Consider the following 25,468-nt stretch of genomic DNA (forward strand, 5'->3'; position numbering starts at 1 on the left):
ACTCACCATTTCCATGTTTTAGAAAATAATTTAAAGATGATCAAAAGCTGGGATAGAAGCATGCAGGTACATCAGAATGGTCTTATTTGTAGCTGTGTTTTCCATCATATACCAATTAAAAGTACACAAGTGTCTCAGCACATTAGGTCCATTGATCTAATCTGGTGAAATGCTAAATATTCTGTAATGATGTTTCAATTAAAATCCAAACATTAAAGGCGTATTAAGTCGTTCCAGCCACTATATGCCACTAGAGCACCACCAAAACAAAACAATGTGGTGTTTACATAAAAATGCTTGTACCATCAAACGTAGTTTAGATCAAACTGTCACAACTAGACATTGCAGATCAATATCTAATCAGGTGAATTCCACGTGGGGAAATGGGAAGTAGGGAGGGGACACATGGACGCAACAACATGCACATAAATAACATGCACTCGCTATCCAAAGGTCGACGCCCAGAAAAGTGAGCACAGCAGAATAAGAAGATATAGGCAGAGGGAAGGGTCTCTGCAGATACAGACATCAGATAAAGACATCACCACGACTCAATATGCCTTTAACCCTTTCACTACCACACTACCAAAGGGTTAACCCTTTCACTGCGACACGACACAGGGTTAACCCTTTCACTACCACACTACATCATGTTAACCCTTTCACCACCACACTACAGACGGTTAACCCTTTCACTGCCACATGACAAAGGGTTAACCCTTTCACTAACACACTACAGAATGTTAACCCTTTCACTACCACACTACTGACGGTGAAAGGTTAACCTTCTGTAGTGTGGTAGTGAAAGGGTTAATAATATTAATAACTAAGGCCCATTGTGTGCGTGTCTGTTTCTTACGTCAAACTCCTTGCTGAGTGAGGGGTCAGACTGGTGGTGCATGGACAGCAGTTCTTTGGTGATGAGCTGCAGGTTGGAAAGAGAGCTGTCTGCCAACATCACCAACACTTCATAGGCTGCCAGTCTGCTGCTGGCTGTACTGCACCTACACACACACAGGATGAGGAGGAGGGGGGTGGAGGAGGAGGAAGGAGGACAGAGAAGAAGGAGGAAGATGAGGTGGGGGAAGAGGGAGCAGAGGAGGAGGATGAAGAGAAGGAGGGAGAAGAGGAGGAAGGAGAAGGAGGAAGAGGAGGTGGGGGAAGAGGGAGCAGAGGAGGAGGATGAAGAGAAGGAGGGAGAAGAGGAAGGAGAAGGAGGAAGATGAGGTGGGGGAAGAGGGAGCAGAGGAGGAGGATGAAGAGAAGGAGGGAGAAGAGGAGGAAGGAGAAGGAGGAAGAGGAGGTGGGGGAAGAGGGAGCAGAGGAGGAGGATGAAGAGAAGGAGGGAGAAGAGGAGGAAGGAGAAGGAGGAAGAGGAGGTGGGGGAAGAGGGAGCAGAGGAGGAGGATGAAGAGAAGGAGGGAGAAGAGGAGGAAGGAGAAGGAGGAAGAGGAGGTGGGGGAAGAGGGAGCAGAGGAGGAGGATGAAGAGAAGGAGGGAGAAGAGGAGGAAGGAGAAGGAGGAAGAGGAGGTGGGGGAAGAGGGAGCAGAGCAGGAGGATGAAGAGAAGGAGGGAGAAGAGGAGGAAGGAGAAGGGGGAAGAGGGAGCAGAGGAGGAGGATGAAGAGGGAACAGAGGAGGAGGAGGAGAAGGAGGGAGAAGGAGGAAGAGGGAGCAGAGGAGGAGGAAGAGAATGAAGGAGAAGAGGAGGAAGGAGAAAGGAGAAGAGGAAGGAGAAAGGAGGTAGAGGAGGAAGGAAAAGAGGAAGAGGGAGAAGAGGAGGAAGGGGGGGAGAAAGGGGAGTAAGAAGAGGGAGAGAGGAAGATGTGGGGGATTAGTGCTGCCATTCAATTCATAGTACAGTGAAGAATCTAGTTGGAACATTACAACCTTTAACAACATAATATCCAGTGTTGTTTGATAGTGAGGTCAAAGGAGAGAAGAGATGTAGAGATGAAGTACATATCATACTTGGGGTGGAAGTCATGGCTGGAGGCCGGGGAGGGAGTGGCCTTGGAACTGTTGATGATGATGCGTGAGGCTCGAAACAGGAAGTCATCTAACAGCTGCTGGATCAGAGATGCACCTGTGGATACAAATACATGCTCATTTACTTCTGTCAACTCTGCCACTACATGAAGCTCCTTTAAGTTACCAGTAAGGAATGTGTAAGTTAAGTTTAATCAATATCAAGTAAATATAGATTTTATGTATATGAGTGTATGTGATTCTTAACTCATTGACCGCCGAGCCCCTTAGGCCTAGTACGCCAGCGCTTTAATCAATGGGAGGATGGGGATATTTGCGAGTGCTCAAAATATATCTTAAATTATGGCTATGGGTCTAATACACCCGTCGCTTATCAATGACTTGCTTGCAGTCAACATGTACAAAACGGATTGTTTTTTCATCTGTACATTTCCGTTTTATACCGTTTTGAATACGAGTATAGTTTGAGATTTCTAGTAATTCCAGAGAAAGACGCAATAATAGCCCTTTAGTGGAATACACAAAACACGTAATTTTTTGGCTGATTTATGAATCGTTTTCAAATAAATGCTAGTTACACTCTCCCGGTGAGAATCTGCGCTGCCAGGCTGGCTGCCGGCTGGCTGCACATGCGTCGGAGGAAAGCATGTGACAGTCTCCGGCCTCTCGGACCAACAGTAGGGGGGAGTGCGCAACAACCAGCAAGGGGGTTGGGAATTGGCATAACGACTAACAGTGGGATGGAAGAAAAATCTGAAAAAAGGAGGGGGGAAAAAGATAATAATAAAAGAAATAAAATAAACGATACAAAAGCGGGCTGAAAAATCGCGTATCCGTGCCTTGCTCAGTGCCAATGGCATGCACACACACATGTTGTGATCGCTGTGAAAAAAACATCTGATTAACCCAAGACTGGTAACATCAGTGTTTCCCCTATATGCATTCAGCATCATTTCATTTGGGCTGTGGGGGGTGCTTAATGTAAAAGACTGACCTGAGGAAAAGGCTGCAGGGAGAAAGCACTGCAGTCTAGTCGATTTTGTGTTTTGAGCACAAAGTTCATCATAGATCTAGCCTCTTTATTTATTTTTTTGATGCATTTAACACTTTCAGTGCCCATGATGTCATATGACGTTTTATCAGCCCAATGCCTGAATGCCCACGACGTGTATTAGCGTTTTATTTTTTTATTAGCGATCTGATTTCATATTTCATCAACAGAGTCTCCCGTTGGTACAGCAGCTCCTCCAGCAGCTCAGAATGGAAAAAAGCGCCCCCTATCGTCTATCCCTGAGTAACTGCACGTCAGTCGCTTAGACTGACCTGGGATCAGTCGATATGTAGAGGCGGAGCCAGCTGGCTCCGTGAGCTGGCAAGCTGTCTGCTCAACATGGAAGTCATCGCGGGACGGGAATCAGCCTGGAATATATATTCACAGTAGCCAATCGATAGTAGACAGTAGTGATCGATTTTTGGCATGGCGATCAGGAATTGGAATGATCTTTTTGGAGAACATCTGATCTGAGGTAAGGAATCTATTTGACCAGTCTTGGGATAATCAGAGTTGTACTCGCTGAGATCTGAGCGTTTGCCCTATGTGTGTGTGTGCGCGATCGCTGGTGAGGAAATCAGATAATAGATTTTCAGCTTGCGGCCCCAGCGTGCACATATACTATCGATAATCTAACGTTTATTTGAAAACTATTCATAAATAGGCCGAAAAATGACAGTTTTTGTGTATTCTAGAATATTCCAGTAAACGTCTTTTATCATGTAATCTTTTTATTTTCCTTGAAAACGACTGCTTTTCAAAATGCTATAAAACGAAAATGAACCGATAAAAAAACAATCCGCTTCGACAATGTTGACTGGAAAACGAGTTATTGATAAGCGACAGGCAGATTAGACACATAGCCATAATTTAAAACATAGATTAGGCGTTATTAACGCTAACATTGAAGTGGATGGTGGGCATTCAACCGGTAAATCAAGGTTAAGCTTGGGCTCTGAAAGTGTTAACTTTCAAATGTAAAAAGAAAAAAAAAAAAGTAGATTCCTTACCTCACATCTTATGTTCTGCAAAAAGATTAATCCAATTCCTGATCGCCATTCCAAATATTGATGCGTTTATTGATCCAACGTTATATCTCCAAAACACATAATCCACACTGCTCTGAGTGTTCCCAGTCCATCTGTTTTCTGATACTGCATGCCAGAGAAGGAAAACCTGGACCGGAGTTTTTTTTTTATGCACATCCCCAGCCAATCCAATCCAATGATGTGCAATACCATCCGGGAGACGATAGTCGGTGGTATTTGCCCTTTTGCGAGCTCAGACCCATTCCCAACGATAACATCAGGTTGGATGGATGAAAATGAATGGATATCGCTAATAAAAGAAATAACGATTAAAACCTGACTATATTCGTGATTGGCGCTCAAGCGATGGCGAGTTAACCCGACTATCATCGTGATCGGCGTTCAATGAGTTAAGGAACACACCAACTTTTTGGGAAATTCGCTTATTTGCCATCTACCCTGGAGTTAGACAAGCAGCTACATACCCTTTTCTTCTCTGTGCATGCATTAGGCATTGGGAACACCCTCACCGTTAGCTTAGCTTAGCGTCATTCACTGGAAGTAGGTTCCTCCATGTAGCCTAGTTCACGAAACACTCCAAATACAATTCCAAAACGTTCCTGTAAACATGTTGTGACCTGTGTATTTAGTAGAAATTAATTTTCTAAGCAGATACATACTCTTTTTGCCGAACCACTGCTGCCTGGGCGCAGTGATTTCACGCATCACCTCAAAAGCCCTGTTGTAACTTCGGTCAATAAAACAAATGTGACTAGTACCTAGCGACACTACAGGACGTGCTTTCATTGAGTGAAGTGGATATCATCAGATAGACTAGCTAATAGCATCTAGATAAATAGCAACTTTACAATCATGTCTCGGTGTGTTGTGATAATAGACAATCGAAGAAGCCAGGATAAAAAAACGTGTTTCATAGAAACATCCGGACCAGATGAAGCTATGGCTACTTGCTCTGAACATAGATCCCAACACACCAACAGAAATAATCAAGAACCAGCGCGTTTGCTCAGAGCATTTTGGACAAGATAACGATTATGAAAAAATGGAACTTAGAAACCGAACCATGAGACTTTTTCTGAAGGATATGGCCAGCCCATCCATCGGCATGGCACAGAGAGGAGAAAGTGAAACACTGCCAACCATGTAAGGTAAGTGTTCTGTTCTGTTTTTAGGTGGAAGGCCATATTCCATCAGTCTAACGTTAGCTAATATTGTGAGACTTGATGAATAGGACGTAACTTTGCTGGACTTTTGAGGTGATGTGTGAAATCACTGCGCCCAGGCAGCAGTGGTTCGGCAAAAAAAAAATCAGAGTACCGGTATGTATCTGCTTGGAAAACGAAAATGTCTAATTTAAAATGTTTATTTCTCCACGTGGTAAATACAAAGGTCACAATATGTTTACAGGAAAGTTTTAGAGTTGTATTTGGAGTGTATTTCATGACTGTTGGGAACTAGGCTACATGGAGGAACCTACTTCCAGTGAATGACGCTAAGCTAGGCGTGAGGGTGTTCCCAATGCCTAATGCATGCACAGAGAAGAAAAGGGTATGCATCTGCTTGTCTAACTCTAGGGTAGATGGCAAATAAGCGAATTTCCCCAAACGTTGGCGTGTTCCAAGTCAAGTCAAGTCAGCTTTATTTTTATAGCACATTTACAATGACTAAAAGCCAACCAAAGTGCTTCACAGGTAGGACATGATAAAAACACATACAATGCAGTAACAAGTAAAATACACAAAAATTACAGAAAAAAGGTATTGTACATTTAAGAAAACAAGAGCAAGGTGCAATATAAAAGAGACAAGAAAATAGATAAAAAGTCGAGAGTAACGGAAAACGTAGTGTACAAGTGGCAGGCTAACTCTTGTCAAAGGCCAGGGAAAAGAGGTGCGTTTTAAGCAGCGATTTAAAAGCCTCTAGGCTCTGGGCAGATCTTATGTGGGGGGGGGGGGGCTGTTCCAGAGCCGAGGGGCGGCAGCAGCAGCAGCAAAGGCTCCGTCTCCCCTGGTTTTGAGCCTGGTCCTAGGCACCTCCAGCAGCAGCTGGTCAGCAGACCTTAGGGCTGTGTGTGTGTGTGTGTTTGTGTGCGCTCACCGAGATGCTCCTTCTCGTTGCCGCACAGTGAGAGCAGGGTCTTGATGAGGCGCAGGTGTCCTGCCTGGAGGATGTTGTCCGCCTCGCTGGTCTCCATCTCAGAGCTCCAGCTGGGCTCAAAGTTGTCCAGCCACGAGATCTCGTCCTCCAGCATGGCGGCTGCGCTCACCTTCAACACCTCCATCTCAGACGCTGGGAGAGGGGGAGAAATCCTACGGTTAAAATCAGGGATGACCCAAATTAGGGCTGCACGATTAATCAATTTCTTTTAAAAAGTTTTTTTTCTCTTTTACTTAACTTTAAAAAAAAAATTATGATTCTGACTTGAGTTACTTTGTATGGTACAAGAGACTTTTAAGTTTAAGTCAAGCACTCTCATATTATGTTATGTTTAAGTCAAGCACTTTGATATATGTTATGTTGTCCGTTTAACACTATGCCGTCCGTCCACAAGTATATACGTGTTTCGATTCCATGCGTTGTGGACCAGAGCCACGTATATACTCGTGGCAAGTTGTTATTGTTTTATTCCATATTTATAACGCTATTAACGTCCGCTATCGAGATCCATTACCTACCCACATATTTGATTTTCGAAACATGCACTACCGGCCAGATCCGCTTAGGGGCGCCATCGCTCCACTGCAGTATCATTGAGGGGATTTAAAAAAAAAAAATCTTTACAGTCCTGGGGCGGATCATATGAGCCTCGATTCCAAACGAAGACCCTCCATCTTTGATCCAGTTACCGAACGTATTTTTCAGGCTGGAATAATGGGATTTATGATTAGCCAATGTACATATCGATCTACCAGAATCCGATGATTAATGAAGAAATGCTGCCGGCGATCACATGGCCTGACGGTAGGACACTATTCCCCCAAATTACAGCTGGATTGGACATTGTTTTAAAACCTAACGTGATAGACCACTGACATTGGCTACCTGAACGCACACTCTATTGCTAATCAATAATACTAATCGGCGTTCCCCGCCGCCCCCATTTCATCCATAGATGCTCTGTAATAGTCCGGATGCTACGCAGTTTGTTTTATTTCATTCGTATATATACAGCAGAAATGGCGTTTGATATAATGGCGCCAACGTTTAGCCTATTTTCTAGCTTCCTGAAAATAGCGCGATAAACCTTATATTCACGACGCTATAAAATGACAACCAACCGATGGATTTTTATTTTCTTTAAGCCATTATGAAGGCACGGTTTATGCACTCAAGTGACAAGGCACGGTTTATGCACTCAAGTGACAATGAGAATGGACAGATAGCAATACTATAAATGATATATATATCTCTTAGAAAGTACATCGGTTTGTAAACAAACCGCTGTCCTCTGAGGCATAAATCGCCGTGGGGCTCCGGTCGCCATAGTGTTAAGAAAGATGATGATTTTATTGAAAAAATAAGAATCATGTGAGAGAATCGTGATCTCAATTCTTAAGAGAGAAAAATTGTGATTCACATTTTAGCAAGAATCGTGCAGCCCTAACCCGAATGCTTGGGTGTTTCATTCGCTGCCATGGTAATCAATGTCAAAATCCCTATTCTAATTTGTTTTCTTTGGCTGTTCAATTATTCTATGATAATAATTGGCAGAAAATCAGGCCAGTCCTAGTTAAAATCAGGCCAGCCCTAGTTAAAATCAGGCCAGTCCTAGTTAAAATCAGGCCAGTCCTAGTTAAAATCAGGCCAGCCCTAGTTAAAATCAGGCCAGTCCTAGTTAAAATCAGGCCAGTCCTAGTTAAAATCAGGCCAGTCCTAGTTAAAATCAGGCCAGTCCTAGTTAAAATCAGGCCAGCCCTAGTTAAAATCCCAAAGTTGATTTAGTCTTCGAAGAGGATCAAGGTCAGGGGGTGTCACTCCATTGTAATGTAGGACTGTGAGGCCTATTGAGACATGTGATAATGGGCAATCTCACTATAAAGGAAGGGATCTCTGCCAGTGTGCGTGCGTGTCCGACTGTCCTTTGCATATCTCGAACACCGCTCAACCGTTTGGTTTCACATTTGGCGGGTGTATTACTGAGGACCCAGGGGAGGAGGGTTTGGTGTCGAATTTGGTGCCATTTGGCAAGATGTGCTATAACAAACGTTACGCTTTGGCCTGTATCCTTTGAACCATTCATCTGATCGACTTCACACTCGACTGGGTGTATTGTTGAGGGGGAGTGCAGTGCCAAATATGGTGCCATTTGGCCAGATGGTGGCGCTATAGTGTGTCCGATCAACTTCACACTTGGCGGGTGTATTGCTGGTGCTATAACAATGAACTTTACGTTTGTCAGGTGTATTACTAAGGATCCACGGGAGTGCAGTGTTGAGTGTGAAGTTGATTAGAGGAGTGGTTCTCGAGAGCACTGCAAGCAGCCAGACCAGGGCCCTCATTTATCAATGGTGCGTACGGACAGATATGTGCGTAAACTGTGCGTACAATCATTTCTAAGCAAAGTGTGGGATTTATCAAAATGAACGTGTGCTTGAGATTGTGCATATATCTACACACAGCTCAGACCGTGCGTACATGTCACCAAGCGGTAGAATATGAAGACTGCAGACGGACGGAATACGTTTTCATCAGTTTCATGCATTAGTTTCAACACTGACGTGTTCTGTATGACCCGTAATTCATTATAGTTAATTGTAAAATAGCGATATTAGTGTAATTATTGTCAAACCCTATAAAAAACGATTTCATGAGTACTTCTTCTTGCGTCTAAATCATCCGTTATCTGGTGCAATGCACAGAGATTTTTTATAAGCTCATAATTTTGCTAATAACACTTAAAATCATTGGTAAACAAATGTAGTGCTGAAAATATACACTTGGACTGCTGTTTTGATAGGGTTAGGGTCTTTACTCTTGGCTACATTTGAAAAAGAAACGCAACATTACTTAATAAGGACTGTATTGATCCATTTATGACATTAAATAAATCTTGTACCGGGCCGATTGGGCTAAGAGGTTAAAAAAACAGGGGTATAGTTGCACTACTAGTTATCATTTTTCTTAGCACTATTATAAAGCAATCGTCGCAATCTGGAGCCCTGCTATGGAATCTGGATCGGGTACGTGGATCAGTGAAGTCAGGCCAATATCCGATACGTAAATTATGTCATATCGGAATCCGATATTGATCTTGGATCGGACCAATCTCATTAGATGAGTTTCTCGTTCACATCAGACTCAAATGAGCATGCGCATCAAGGAGGCAAAAAGGGACTTAATCCTGGTCAGAACCACGGGGCAGACTACAATATATTTGCATTTGTTAGTCATGCTAATGATCTAAACAATCAATCCATGCCAAAGCTAGATTGACGATTTGGCCAAATGAAATCCAGCTGTTTTCGTTTGAAGGACATTTTAGTCAGGGGAGTGCCATGGTTTCTCCATAGAGCCCTGTTGTACTTTTAGTCAGGGGAGTGCCATGGTTTCTCCATAGAGCCCTGTTGTACTTTTAGTCAGGGGAGTGCCATGGTTTCTCCATAGAGCCGGTTGTACTTTTAGTCAGGGGAGTGCCATGGTTTCTCCATAGAGCCCGGTTGTACTTTTAGTCAGGGGAGTGCCATGGTTTCTCCATAGAGCCTGGTTGTACTTTTAGTCAGGGGAGTGCCATGGTTTCTCCATAGAGCCGGTTGTACTTTTAGTCAGGGGAGTGCCATGGTTTCTCCATAGAGCCCGGTTGTACTTTTAGTCAGGGGAGTGCCATGGTTTCTCCATAGAGCCTGGTTGTACTTTTAGTCAGGGGAGTGCCATGGTTTCTCCATAGAGCCCTGTTGTACCACAGCGCCACGTAGGTAGGGGGCAACTCAGTCACGTGATTCAGGTATTGCTGATCGGCACGAACATGGTATGTTTATAAACAAGAAACCAGTCTATTAGAGAGAGAGAGCGAGAGAGGGAGAGAGAGAAAGAGAGAGACAGAGAGACTTACTTGTGAGGTCATCCAGAAGCTGGCATCTCAGGTCAAAGTACTCAGTGCACTGGGACAACAATCTGAGGAGAGACGAACCACAATCAACCTCTTTTTTAAAAGGAAGGAGACACCAAAAAACAGCATGTTTAATTCAGCAGAGCCTTACGCCCCGGGCAGACCAGACGCGCACAAAGTCATGCAGCGCGAGCCCTCCATAGAACCAAAGGAATTCCCAGCAGCAGCACCCTCTCTCTCCGTCTCTCTCACCCACCCACCCCCTCCTAATGTACAGTCCCCTCCCCATCATATGTATATACTCTGTCAGGATCTATGGGTAACATTACTGTATATTTGAATATCGTATGTCACAAATGTAACAGTACTAAATACCTGTATGTTGTGTATGTCCCTATGCCATAAATGTCATGCATGTTGTGTATGTCATAAATGTCACTATGAAATGAAAATGGGGGACCCTGATGTAAACAAGACGAAAGTCTTTCTCTGGTCTGCATCCCCTTAACAATTGTGTGTATTGAGCCGTACTGTATTGTACCCATTCTGCAATCTGTTAAATAAAGTTCTCATTCATTCATTCATTCTCTCTCTTTACTTCTCACAACTATTGGACTTTCACGTGTCAGGCCAGGCCAGGCATGGGGGGGGGGGAATACAGGCTATTTTTAATTATTGAATTATTATTATTTATTTAGTATTTAGAAGTAGGTTATATAGGTGACAAGGTGGATTGACTGCTATATCCTGCTATTATTATTATTATTATTATTATTATTATTATTATTATTATTATTATGCAACATTGTAGGTTATTATTTGATATCAGTATATAGTTATAGATATAGATCTTCAGACGGATTCCTACGCCACTATAAAACTACATTATCAATGGTTTGGCTGAACAAACAGACAGACAGACAGGCAACCAGATATACAGACAGATAGACAAACAGACAGGCAGACATACAGACAGACAGGCAACCGGATATATAAACAGATAGACAGACAGACAGGCAACCAGATATATAGACAGACAGACAGGCAACCAGATATATAGACAGATAGACAAACAGACAGACAGACAGGCAACCAGATATATAGACGGATAGCCAAACAAACAGACAGACAGATGGCAACCAGATATATAGACAGATAGACAAACAAACAAACAAACAAACAGACAGACAGACAGACACTGGGGGTTGGGCGGGGTACTACTAAGTATAGTAATATGGTTTATTTGCATTGGGAAAGATACAGACACATTAGCTGGTTGAACAACATCTATATGTGTGGTAATAATGCAGATATTGAGTGTATTTCTGTGAGAATGCACGTGGCGCACGCCTCCCGCGCCGCCTCGAATCCAACCAAAGCGGAAATGATCGCTTGGCGCGCGGCCGCGTCTATGCCAAATACAACGCAGTTCGGTTTCCGGGTTCCTCTGATTGGCCACTAAGCCCACGTGACCGCGCGCTAGCACCGCCCCCCTTATCGCCCGCTGCCGCGCTGTGAAGCGGAAGAGCCAGCGAGGCGACGCGAGGCGGTGGTTTCAGCAGCAGCGGCCGTCTTCTTCCGAGGCGGCTCGTTCTTATTAATCCCTAATGTCATGCATGTTGTGTATGTCATAAATGTCGATATGAATTGAAAATGGGGGACCCTGATGTAAACAAGACAAAAGTCTTTCTCTGGTCTGCATCCCCTTAACAATTGTGTGTATTGCGCCGTACTGTATTGTACCCATTCTGCAATCCGTTAACCCTTAGGGGTCACGCTGGAGCTTTGAACCCGTCGGCGGACAACAAAATAAATTAGAATCCCTCTTAAATGCTCAAAAAGGACATCTTTTCAGAAATCGATAAAAATAGAAAAATTGCCATTTCTAGTGCTTTGACATGTAAGGTATACGTCCCCCAACTTGCTAAACCTAATACGAATTGTAAATACGTTTAATTCTTGCTAGATGGCATGATTGTAATAATCTCCATTTGCGATAAGAACTACAATCGCGTCACGAAACGCACATACATGGACGCGCGCACACACACAATAGCGGCGTGTGCGCTGTGAATAGGTGTTACACTTACACCCCCGCAGAGGCGTGAGACTGGTATCAGAGCCTACCCCCCCATCCAAATTCTAAACATAATAATGTATGAATTATCTGTTGCAATAATATCCACGGGACTCGACTTTTTGCAGTCGTTTCTCCTCTCCTGCGTGAGGAGTCTGAGGACATTCGCGGACATTCTCTCAGATAAAAAAAAAAAAGCTTACATACACATACACACACTCTCGCTCTCTCTCAATTCAAATGGGCTTTATTTAACATTAACTACTGTATGGCAGAGTGCGTCTGTGTATACGAGGTATGAATGATCACTGGCTGCTGTGTGACGAGTTTGCTCATCCGCGCTGTCGCGCTATATAAATCCAAGTCATTATTATTATTATTATTAAACACGGACCGCTTTAGTTGACAAAATTACATACATTTCGGGTCATTTCATAATAGCAGTGTGGACCAGCTCTGTAACCAGCTCTGTAACAAGTACAACGCATCTCGCTAGTTGACAGCTTACGCATGCACCCGCGCTGTAGTAAACACGGTGCTTTAGTTGACAGCGTTCGATGCGCTTTGTGAAGGAAAGATGACGTCGCCTCTCTCTCTCTCTCTCTCTCTCTCTCTCTCTCTCTCTGTCTGTCTGTCTGTCTGTCTGTCTGAGAACCCAGGTTGCTTTCTAACCTATATATATCTGTCTGTCTGTCTGTCTGTCTGTCTGTCTGTCTGTCTGTCTGTCTGAGAACCCAGGTTGCTTTCTAACCTATATATATCTCTCTCCCTCTCTCTCTCCCTCTCTCTATCTATATCTCCCTATCTCCCTCTCTCTCCCTCCATCTCTCCTCTGTATCTCCCTCTCTGAGACTACTCCCGGTCTGAGTCATGTAAATCACAAATCATGTAAAACCCAGATTCGGCTCAAACAAGGGACTAAACACGTTTCGCAATTATGCCACAACAATGTGGAACGCCCTACCCAAAGCTGTAAAGGAATGTAAATCACTACCCACCTTCAAAAACACTCTCAAAGAACACCTACGGGAGACTGCAATTCAAAACTGGCCCCTACAAATGTCCTAACCCAGTTGTACAATAAAGACCAAGCATGGCTATTCCAATGTACAGCCCCACCCAACCCCACCCCACCTACCCAACCTCCTCCAATGTACAGTTTCCATGTCAAATGTATGTCAGTACTCCAATGTACAGTGTCCCCCCCCCCTACCCAACCCCCCCACCTCCAATGTACAGCCCCACCCCACCTACCCAACCTCCCCCAATGCACAGTTTCTATGGCAAATTTGTAATGACTGTACCAGAATGTTTGATAGGACATTGATTGAAAACTATCGTCTCAAATTTGACAATTGATGGCTTATTTTGAAGGTATGAATCTGTAATTTTATATTATGTAACAAAAAAAAGGGGGAAATTCTCAGGAGGAGGAGCTATTTAGGTTAGACTATTTGTTGGGGTGTTGCTAATTGGGCAATTCAGTTAATTCTCCTCAGATCATTCATGATGGAACATAACGTGATGAAATCATGATATTGTGATACACAATTATATCTGAATTGGTAATAACAAGCACATAACTCACATTTCTCAAAATATCTGATATATTGGAGGCTGTCGTGTCACAAGTGTTAATAATCTGGTAGATCCTGATGCCCATTTGGCCCAGTGCAGTTTCTAACAACCCACATGTCTGTTTCCATCAAGGCAGCCTACCTTCTGTAAGAGAATCGGCTGGGTTTTCATGGAAAAGCCATCCATTCTGGCTGCTCAGTCCTGATCCAGCTATAAAGACCACAACATATCTAAAGGCTCACTGTGCATTACACCTCATAGTCCACTGTCCATGTGCCTGACATTTAAGGTGTGTATGTGTGTGTGTTTTGTGTGTGTGTGTGTGTGTGTGTGTGTGTGTGTGTGTGTGTGTGTGTGTGTGTGTGTGTGTGTGTGTGTGTGTGTGTGTGTGTGTGTGTGTGTTTTCAAAATATATATATCATTTGAATATTCATATAATATGTACACTTAAGTAAACACATTTAGATGGTAAATCAGACTACAGCTTTGCTATTATGGAACGAAATGTAAAATATTGTAATGTAATATATCAACAAGCTTAACAAAATAACTAATACTGTCTCATTCGCTAAATGCATCATGTAAAAGAGTTCAGTTTTATCAAAAGCCTTCTCACTATCTTTTTTTACCCCAGGAGGTGAAGAAATTCAAGCTATTGCGATGCTATAGCAATATAATAGTGCTAGCAATTGTTTTATCATTATAATACTTTTTAAACCGATGTAATACAGTTCTTAGCATAGCTATTGTGTTATTTTGTTAGATGATAGTTTACTTTCTCAGAAATCTAACATTAGCTACTAGCTAGGCTTAGTCTATTCAAAATCATTAGATGTCTGTGGGGGGCGTATTACCCCAAAACAGGAGAGGCATCTTCCCTCAAAGGTCCTATTCTTACACTTTCATGGATGACAGTATGTCGGTTAGTATGTTGGGAGTTGGATGTGTGTCTGAAATCTTATACACCAGAAGGTCTTACAAGAGGGTACTACCAAAGTCTGTCTAGAGAGAAGATGGTTCACTCTGCTTCATTGTTGATAACAGGGACTAACAAGATGAACAAGATCTGTGCCCTATCTCTTTGAATGGGGAGTACTCCATATTTAGTGATAGAAAAATGCCTTTTCCCCCAAAGTAGACCAGCTTCTATGCATGCGCCACCTTCCTTGTGTGATATTCTATTCCAGTTGTCTTTGGTCTTGTTTTCTCTGGTTATGATCATGTTATTAGTGTGTGTGTGTAAAAAAACTAATAATATAATTATTATAAATGTCGCTCTCTCTCTCTCTCTCTCTCTCTTGAAATCTACAGTTACACATTTAGTATGTATTTAGTGAGGTAAATGAGTACAAGACATGTTTCACAGACACACACACACACACACACATACACAGACAGACAGACACACACACACATTTACATTTACACATTTACACATTACATTTACATCTAGTCTAGTTTGCTTATTTTTTTTTGATATGGTACAGTACTGTAGATACAGACACAGACACACACACACACAGAAACACACACAGGCTAGGCCTCCTGCTGGGTCCATTCACTGGAATAACAAAGGAATGACTGGGCCTTTGCTCAGGTGTGAAATGGTGCTAGTGACAATGATCACATTGAATTCTGGGAGTGTAGTTCTCTCATCAGATAGCTGAATGAACTTGGATCTAGTTCAAAGTCCTATACTGAAAAGGTGTTAGGATTTTACCAGAATGTTTGATAGGACATTGATTGAAAACTATCGTCTCAAATTTGACAATTGATGGCTTATTTTGAAGGTATGAATCTGTAATTTTATATTATGTAACAAAGAAAAAGGGGGAAATTCTCAGGAGGAGGAGCTATTTAGGTTAGACTTCTAAGGGTTAAATAAAGTTCATTCATTTCTCCCCCACTACTCCCAAAAGTAACACTAAATAGATAAAGTACAACAACGCCAGACTCAAGAAACTGTGTTCCCTTTCCGCTGAATATCACTGAAATCCAAGTTAATCTTAGAAGTTCTTTGTTTCATCGTACAAACAGCCAAAGCTGTCATGTATGTTGTGTATGTCATAAATGTCGATATGAATTGAAAATGGGGGACCCTGATGTAAACAAGACAACTCATATGCCAAAACATTCAGAAATACCCAAATTATGAGAGTTTGTTTTTTTATGACATGCACAACTACAAGCTTTTAAGAACACTGACATAACCGCTGAATATCACTGAAATCCAAGTTAATGTATATCTTAGAAGTTTTTTGTTTCATCGTACAAACAGCCAAAGCTGTCATGTATGTCATGTATGTCATAAATGTCGATATGAATTGAAAATGGGGGACCCTGATGTAAACAAGACAACCGTCTTTCTCTGGTCTGCATCCCCTTAACAATTGTGTGTATTGCGCCAAAGGGAACACAGTTTCTTGAGTCTGGCGTTGTTGTACTTTATCTATTTAGTGTTACTTTTGGGAGTAGTGGGGGAGAAATGAATGAATGAAAACTTTATTTAACAGATTGCAGAATGGGTACAATACAGTACGGCGCAATACACACAATTGTTAAGGGGATGCAGACCAGAGAAAGACTTTCGTCTTGTTTACATCAGGGTCCCCCATTTTCAATTCATATCGACATTTATGACATACACAACATACATGACATTAGGGATTAATAAAAACGAGCCGACGGCCGCTGCTGCTGAAACCAGCGCCTCGCGTCGCCTCGCTGGCTCTTCTGCTTCACAGCGCGGCAGCGGGCGATAAGGGGGGCGGTGCTAGCGCGCGGTCACGTGGGCTTAGTGGCCAATCAGAGGAACCCGGAAACCGAACTGCGTTGTATTTGGCATAGACGCCACCCGGCCCGCTTGCGGCCAGTGTGCACAGCTACGTCCGTTAACATGGGAGCGGAAGTGAAGCGGCAGTCGCCCGTCCGTCCGCCTTGAATCGCGTCTGGTGTGCCGGGGGCGTTAGGCGAACATGTGTCAGTGTTACTGATTGGAATCCCCCCCCCCCCCCATATTGCTAGGTTTTTAGTGAGACATTCCTTATCTTCATTGGGGATAGTCTGCATATTTGGATTTTATGGAGGTTTTTGTTTTTGATCTTTTGTGATGTTTCTTCTTGACTTGTACAAGAAGACTTGTACAGCCCATGGGGGCTATTCCATGTGATCTCGGGCTATACAAATACATTTTGATTTGATGAAATAGTAATGCCAGCAATGGATACATCCGCTCGTTTTCAAATCCCAGGGGCAGTGTTTAAAAAAAATAAAACAGTCAGGGGGAGAGGCTGGGATCCAACAGAGCCCTATACCCCATCCCCAACTATATATCCGTATGCCATTCATATTTCTAAATCCCTGGTACTGACCCACATACATTTTCCTGAAATTCGACTAAATTAAATGTTTGTCGTTTTGCATCGCCAAGGGCTTTGTGTGTGTGTGTGGTACCTCTGATTGACCCCTCTCATGACAGACGTAGGGCTCCACAGAGGCAGCTGAGCGGTGAGGATGACAGAGAGCAGGAAGAGGTTGGGTTTCTGCATATCGGGGAAGCCTGAGGTGTCCGACTGACTTAGAGTGTACAGCTGGTCACACGCCACGCGACGGATCTGCAGGGACAGAGTCAGGGGGACAGACTTGGAACACCCTCCACAAAAAGGACCCGACAACAAATCCCATTTAACCTGTTCCACCCCACGGGACCGGATCCAGTCCCAAAATGGCATCTGGTCATAAATCAATATTTTTCAGAGTGATGCAAAAAAAAAATTCGCGATTTTAAAATCAAACGTATTCAAGTATTAACATCACTAACATGTCATAAAAGCATGTAGAATGTATATTATCATCAATACGTTAGTTTAGCAATAGGTTAAAAGTGCCATTAGATCGTTTTAAGTTTTCGATTTACTGAAGTCTATTGCGAGACAGCGACCATTTGAGATTTTGAACCATGAGAATTGTAGTTTTTTTGCTGCCATTTTGTGGAGGGCATCTATAGCTCCAATCTTTCCGAACTATACTTCCTGGCAGATTCTGTGGGGGTTCAAAGTTCAGCGTTCTAAATTAATTATATCAATAACTGTTATTATTCGGGATAATAAGCCACAAAAGGTAAAGTTTTTGACAAATATTGAAACACAGTTAGTTTCTCCTCTCTATTGTTAGCATGTAGCAACAATTAGATCTGAAATTAGTTTCAAAATGGTTGCACTGTGGTGAAAATAAAAAAGTACAGTACATTACAGTAGATATCATTATCTGTTCTTATGCATGCCTGGTGATACTAAATCCAAATTGAACTCGGGCATTTGAAAGATAATATATGTATATAAATGTGCGAATTGGCTATAATAGGTAATTTAAATTATAAGCCTCCTGTTATATATTCTATAATAATATTTCAAATTGCATTGGTCCGGATGGGAGAATTCAGTACTGTATCTACAGAACCTTCTGTTTAATCATCTTCCCTTTATAAATTTTTTGTACACATGATCTCAAGAAGGTACTGAACGTTTTTTCATCATTAGCATGGTGTTATTCACTGTCAAAGATGCAAAGAAACATCATAATTCATATTCTCCTTTGTTTCATCACAATTTAAGCAAGCCTAGTAATAGACACAATATTTCTGACACTGTGAATACATTCCCTGAGGTCCATAGATGTACCTAGATACCAAGAATATGCAAATGGCCCTTGTAGAAGTGGAGCAATATTCCATTTACCTAGGTATATATTTTAGGCGGATTTTCACCATGGGTGGAACAGGTTAAACAATATTAGTGGTAAAAAGTAAAGGGATGTTTTCTCTACCTCTCCGCTGGGCGACCCCAGGAGGATGTCGATGATGAAGTCGCTGACGGAGGGGAGGTTGTAAAAAGAAGCTGGAGAGGTGAGAGAGAACAACACACACAGTCAGCACTCTGCACCACTCCGGCAGGGCAACGGGTTCGGCTAAGGCGGCCATTAAAGCAGCCCACATATCGTAGGATAGGGACCACGGGAGTGCTTCTAACGTGTAAGCATTTATCCAAAGTACCTCGCAGTACCATGGGAGTCTGGCCGGCTCCAGTGGGAGTGTAAGCCCTAACCCTTCCGGTGCTCTAACGCCAAGCGTTTCCCCCGCTGAACTACATGCGCTATGTCTGGCAGAACTAGGTAATTAGTAGATAGTGTATGTACGCGTGCATCTAATCTTGTCAATTTGTTGAGAACATAACTCTAGGCAGGTAAGTAGAGGATAAGAGCTTGTGTCTCTGTGTGTGTGTGTGTGAGTGTGTGCGTGTGTGTGTGTCTTACTGAGCTGTTGACAGCGTAGCTGCAGACAGGTGACGAGCAGTGAAAGAGCCTCGCGGGCGATGATGGCATCTTTGATGGAGACGCTCTGTTGTCTGACGCATATCCCAGCATGCAAGGCCGTCGGCGGGGCCTCACCCTCGCTGCTGGAGCTGCAGTTGCTTCCTGTAAATATGCCACACACACACACACACCCACGTACTTAGTTGGACGCCACATTGTCTGCTTCCAAATTAATTCATTCAATTGTTATTTATTTTCAAAGGGTCACAGAGTAAACTCAAAGTCGATAAATATGAAATAAAAACAAGAAAGTCAACAATAAAACAATTACAAACAACTGCAGACTGGGGTGAAATGGTTTATCATTAACACTTTCAATGGCAACAATGAGATATCTCGTTTGTTCATGTCGACCGTTCATTGCCAACGACGAGAGATATCGTTTTTTTTATTAGCGATTTGAATTCATATTTCATCAATCTAGTCTCAAGTTAGTGCTGCAAACTCTCTCTGAGCTCCATTGGGAAAATACCGCCCCCTATCGTCTCTCCCTGTTGTACTGCACCCCTTTGGAATGGATTGAATGAAACACATGGTAAAATCCTGCTTCCTCATTTTACTTCTCGGGCAAGTCACCCGAGAGGATCGGATTCATTGTGGACCATCAGAACAGCGTGGAATACATATTTCCAGTACCCAGCGTTGGATCAATAAACACGATCGATATTTGGAATGGCGATCAGGAATTGGAATAATCTTTTTGGAGAACATCTGATCTGAGGTAAGGAATCTATTTTACCAGTCTTAGGATAATCAGACCTTTTTTCACAGAGATATCAATGTGTGTGTGTGTGCCGATCAGGAAATGAGAGAATCGATTTTTCAGCTCGCTTCTATAGCGTGCATACGTACACATATACTATCGATAATCTAGCGTTTATTTGAAAACGATTCATAAATAGGCAGAAAAATGACAACGTTTTTTGTGTATTCCAGAATATTCCAGTAAAGGGCGATTATCACAGAATCTTTATATTTTCCTGAAAAAAAAAAAAAAAAAAAAGCGTTTTTCAAAATGGTATAAAACGGAAATGAACCGATTAAAAAACAATCCTTTTCGACAATGTTGACTGCAAACAAGTCATTGATAAGCGACGGCCAGATTAGACACATAATTTAAGACATCATTGCAAGACGTAGCTGGCAAGATTGTCTATATGGTATTTAAATGTACATTTCTCATCAAGCCAGATATTTGTATTCTGTAACTCTCTCGATGCCATTCACAGTCGATATATGCTAATTATTGTAAACAATATCTCTAGAGAACATCATGAATTAGTTAAATTTGTATTCAATACAAGTTTAAGCACATCTTGCTGAGCAGTATATATTATTATACTCAATGAAGAGTTGCAGGTTCTCAATGGCTCATTGTACAGTCAGCAATACAATAGACAATAGTGTCATCCAGATGAACTTGACAGCCACTCAAAAGACGAGACTATAAATATAAATGGTAATAAGATGGAAGATGTGAGAACTCAAGCAGCACAAGCAGAGGACAAGTGTTTAGTGATTAGTGTGTGTTAGTGATTAGTGTGTGTATATCTCACCTGTGTTTAGTGATGAATGTGTGTGTATATCTCACCTGTGTAGTGATTAGTGTGTGTGTATATCTCACCTGTGTTTAGTGATTAGTGTGTGTGTATATCTCACTTGTGTAGTGATTAGTGTGTGTTTAGTGATTAGCGTGTGTGTATCTCACCTGTGTTTAGTGATTAGTGTGTGTGTATCTCACCTGTGTTTAGTGATTAGTGTGTATATCTCACCTGTGTAGTGATTAGTGTGTGTATATCTCACCTGTGTAGTGATTAGTGTGTATATCTCACCTGTGTAGTGATTAGTGTGTGTGTATATCTCACCTGTGTAGTGATTAGTGTGTGTGTATATCTCACCTGTGTAGTGATTAGTGTGTGTTTAGTGATTAGTGTGTGTATAGCTCACCTGTGTAGTGATTAGTGTGTGTTAGTGATTAGTGTGTGTATATCTCACCTGTGTTTAGTGATGAATGTGTGTGTATATCTCACCTGTGTAGTGATTAGTGTGTGTGTATATCTCACCTGTGTTTAGTGATTAGTGTGTGTGTATATCTCACCTGTGTAGTGATTAGTGTGTGTTTAGTGATTAGCGTGTGTGTATCTCACCTGTGTTTAGTGATTAGTGTGTGTGTATCTCACCTGTGTTTAGTGATTAGTGTGTGTATATCTCACCTGTGTAGTGATTAATGTGTGTGTATATCTCACCCGTGTAGTGATTAGTGTGTATATCTCACCTGTGTAGTGATTAGTGTGTGTGTATATCTCACCTGTGTAGTGATTAGTGTGTGTGTATATCTCACCTGTGTAGTGATTAGTGTGTGTTTAGTGATTAGTGTGTGTATAGCTCACCTGTGTAGTGATTAGTGTGTGTTTAGTGATGAGTGTGTGTATATCTCACCTGTGTTTAGTGATGAGTGTGTGTGTATATCTCACCTGTGTTTAGTGATGAGTGTGTGTGTATATCTCACCTGTGTTTAGTGATTAGTGTGTGTGTATATCTCACCTGTGTAGTGATTAGTATGTGTGTATATCTCACCTGTGTAGTGATTAATGTGTGTGTATATCTCACCTGTGTTTAGTGATGAGTGTGTGTGTATATCTCACCTGTGTTTAGTGATGAGTGTGTGTGTATATCTCACCTGTGTTTAGTGATTAGTGTGTGTATATCTCACCTGTGTAGTGATTAGTGTGTGTGTATATCTCACCTGTGTTTAGTGATGAGTGTGTGTGTATATCTCACCTGTGTTTAGTGATTAGTGTGTGTTTAGTGATTAGTGTGTGTGCATATCTCACCTGTGTAGTGATTAGTGTGTGTGTATATCTCACCTGTGTAGTGATTAGTGTGTGTGCATATCTCACCTGTGTAGTGATTAGTGTGTGTATATCTCACCTGTGTAGTGATTAGTGTGTTTAGTGATTCGTGTGTGTATATCTCAACTGTGTAGTGATTAGTGTGTGTGTATATCTCACCTGTGTAGTGATTAGTGTGTGTGTATATCTCACCTGTGTTTAGTGATTGGTGTGTGTTTAGTGATTAGTGTGTGTTTAGTGATTAGTGTGTGTATATCTCACCTGTGTAGTGATTGGTGTGTGTGTATCTCACCTGTGTTTAGTGATTAGTGTGTGTATATCTCACCTGTGTAGTGATTAGTGTGTGTATATCTCACCTGTGTAGTGATTAGTGTGTGTGTATATCTCACACCTGTGTTTAGTGTGTGTTTAGTGATTAGTCTGTGTGTATATCTCACCTGTGTTTATTGATTAGTGTGTGTAGTGATTAGTGTGTGTGTATATCTCACCTGTGTTTAGTGTGTGTGTGTTTAGTGATTGGTCTGTGTGTATATCTCACCTGTGTTTAGTGTGTGTGTGTTTAGTGATTAGTCTGTGTGTATATCTCACCTGTGCTGCTGACTCGGGTACGAACTCCCTGGGGTAGGAGGGCGCTGTGGCTCTCTCTGATTGGCTGAGGGCTGCCAACCAGATCCAATCGGCCAGCTGCTGCTGCCCAGGTCAGACGCATGAAACAGGCCACAGTAGAGGTGAAGTCACCCACCTCCATAGTCTAGGAGAGAGAGAGATGAAAGAGTTCAATATCTAATATTATGTACACAGCAAACATTCTACTTATTATCTGCCACACACCAAGTAACCTGCCACACACCAAGTAACCTGCTGCCACACACCAAGTAACCTGCCACACACCAAGTAACCTGCTGCCACACACCAAGTAACCTGCTGCCACACCGAGTAACCTGCTGCCACACCAAGTAACCTGCTGCCACACCAAGTAACCTGCTGCCACACCAAGTAACCTGCTGCCACACCAAGTAACCTGCGACACACCAAGTAACCTGCTGCCACACACCAAGTAACCTGCTGCCACACCAAGTAACCTGCTGCCACACCAAGTAACCTGCTGCCACACCAAGTAACCTGCGACACACCAAGTAACCTGCCACCACACCAAGTAACCTGCCACACACCAAGTAACCTGCGACACACCAAGTAACCTGCCACCACACCAAGTAACCTGCCACACACCAAGTAACCTGCCACACACCAAGTAACCTGCTGCCACACACCGAGTAACCTGCTGCCACACCAAGTAACCTGCTGCCACACCGAGTAACCTGCTGCCACACCGAGTAACCTGCTGCCACACCAAGTAACCTGCTGCCACACACCAAGTAACCTGCTGCCACACCAAGTAACCTGCTGCCACACACCAAGTAACCTGCGACACACCAAGTAACCTGCGACACACCAAGTAACCTGCTGCCACACACCAAGTAACCTGCCACCACACCAAGTAACCTGCCACACACCAAGTAACCTGCCACACACCAAGTAACCTGCTGCCACACACCAAGTAACCTGCCACACACCAAGTAACCTGCTGCCACACACCAAGTAACCTGCCACACACCAAGTAACCTGCTGCCACACCAAGTAACCTGCTGCCACACCAAGTAACCTGCTGCCACACCAAGTAACCTGCTGCCACACCAAGTAACCTGCTGCCACACCAAGTAACCTGCCACACACCAAGTAACCTGCCACACACCAAGTAACCTGCTGCCACACCAAGTAACCTGCCACACACCAAGTAACCTGCCACACACCAAGTAACCTGCCACACACCAAGTAACCTGCTGCCACACACCGAGTAACCTGCTGCCACACCAAGTAACCTGCTGCCACACACCGAGTAACCTGCTGCCACACCAAGTAACCTGCTGCCACACACCAAGTAACCTGCTGCCACACCAAGTAACCTGCTGCCACACCAAGTAACCTGCCACACACCAAGTAACCTGCCACACACCAAGTAACCTGCCACACACCAAGTAACCTGCTGCCACACACCAAGTAACCTGCCACACACCAAGTAACCTGCTGCCACACCAAGTAACCTGCTGCCACACCAAGTAACCTGCTGCCACACCAAGTAACCTGCGACACACCAAGTAACCTGCTGCCACACACCAAGTAACCTGCTGCCACACCAAGTAACCTGCCACACACCAAGTAACCTGCTGCCACACCAAGTAACCTGCTGCCACACACCAAGTAACCTGCGACACACCAAGTAACCTGCTGCCACACCAAGTAACCTGCGACTAGGGGTGGGACGATACATCGATCCAGATCGATACATCGATGTAATTATCAACGATCGAATCGGATCGATGCGATGTAATAAGATCGATTCATATCGATACTCTTATTTTGAAAATCCTGTGGCGAGTCTCATAACTGATTGTGTTAAATGGGCATATGATATCATCTCATATCGATCGCAGGCACCTGAATCTAATCGTATCGTATTGTATCGTGAGAGACTTTGTGATATCGGCAAATATCGTATCGTTGTCCAAAGAATCGATATCGTATCGTATCATGATGAAACTGGTGATTCCCACCCCTACCTGCGACACACCAAGTAACCTGCCACCACACCAAGTAACCTGCCACACACCAAGTAACCTGCGACACACCAAGTAACCTGCCACCACACCAAGTAACCTGCCACACACCAAGTAACCTGCCACCACACCAAGTAACCTGCCACACACCAAGTAACCTGCCACACACCAAGTAACCTGCTGCCACACACCAAGTAACCTGCCACACACCAAGTAACCTGCTGCCACACCAAGTAACCTGCTGCCACACCGAGTAACCTGCTGCCACACCGAGTAACCTGCTGCCACACCGAGTAACCTGCTGCCACACCAAGTAACCTGCTGCCACACACCAAGTAACCTGCTGCCACACCAAGTAACCTGCTGCCACACACCAAGTAACCTGCTGCCACACACCAAGTAACCTGCCACACACCAAGTAACCTGCCACACACCAAGTAACCTGCTGCCACACCAAGTAACCTGCTGCCACACACCAAGTAACCTGCTGCCACACCAAGTAACCTGCGACACACCAAGTAACCTGCCACCACACCAAGTAACCTGCGACACACCAAGTAACCTGCCACCACACCAAGTAACCTGCCACACACCAAGTAACCTGCCACACACCAAGTAACCTGCCACACACCAAGTAACCTGCCACACACCAAGTAACCTGCTGCCACACACCAAGTAACCTGCTGCCACACACCAAGTAACCTGCTGCCACACACCAAGTAACCTGCTGCCACACACCAAGTAACCTGCTGCCACACCAAGTAACCTGCGACACACCAAGTAACCTGCCACCACACCAAGTAACCTGCCACACACCAAGTAACCTGCCACCACACCAAGT

The 25,468-nt window shown here is 43.3% G+C and overlaps 1 protein-coding gene across 5 annotated transcripts in view; it reads right to left on the bottom strand.

Moving 5' to 3' along the window:
* usp24 (ubiquitin specific peptidase 24) overlaps window positions 1-25,468 on the bottom strand; it is a 150,228-nt gene that overhangs the window by 31,167 nt on the left and 93,593 nt on the right. For 4 of the 5 annotated variants that reach the window (XM_084309163.1, XM_084309164.1, XM_084309161.1 and 1 more), the window contains 8 exons: window positions 22,601-22,763; window positions 19,101-19,262; window positions 18,615-18,685; window positions 17,244-17,404; window positions 10,139-10,200; window positions 6,187-6,378; window positions 1,972-2,086; window positions 860-1,004 (listed from right to left, as the gene is read on the bottom strand). In XM_084309163.1, coding sequence (XP_084165289.1) covers window positions 860-1,004; window positions 1,972-2,086; window positions 6,187-6,378; window positions 10,139-10,200; window positions 17,244-17,404; window positions 18,615-18,685; window positions 19,101-19,262; window positions 22,601-22,763 — 1,071 coding nt within the window. The remainder of the gene's footprint in view (window positions 1-859; window positions 1,005-1,971; window positions 2,087-6,186; window positions 6,379-10,138; window positions 10,201-17,243; window positions 17,405-18,614; window positions 18,686-19,100; window positions 19,263-22,600; window positions 22,764-25,468) is intronic. The other variant, XM_084309162.1, reaches the window with a different exon arrangement.

This window comes from Notolepis coatsorum, assembly GCF_963971535.1.
Source record: "Notolepis coatsorum genome assembly, chromosome: 2".
In the NCBI taxonomy this organism is placed as follows: domain Eukaryota; kingdom Metazoa; phylum Chordata; class Actinopteri; order Aulopiformes; family Paralepididae; genus Notolepis; species Notolepis coatsorum.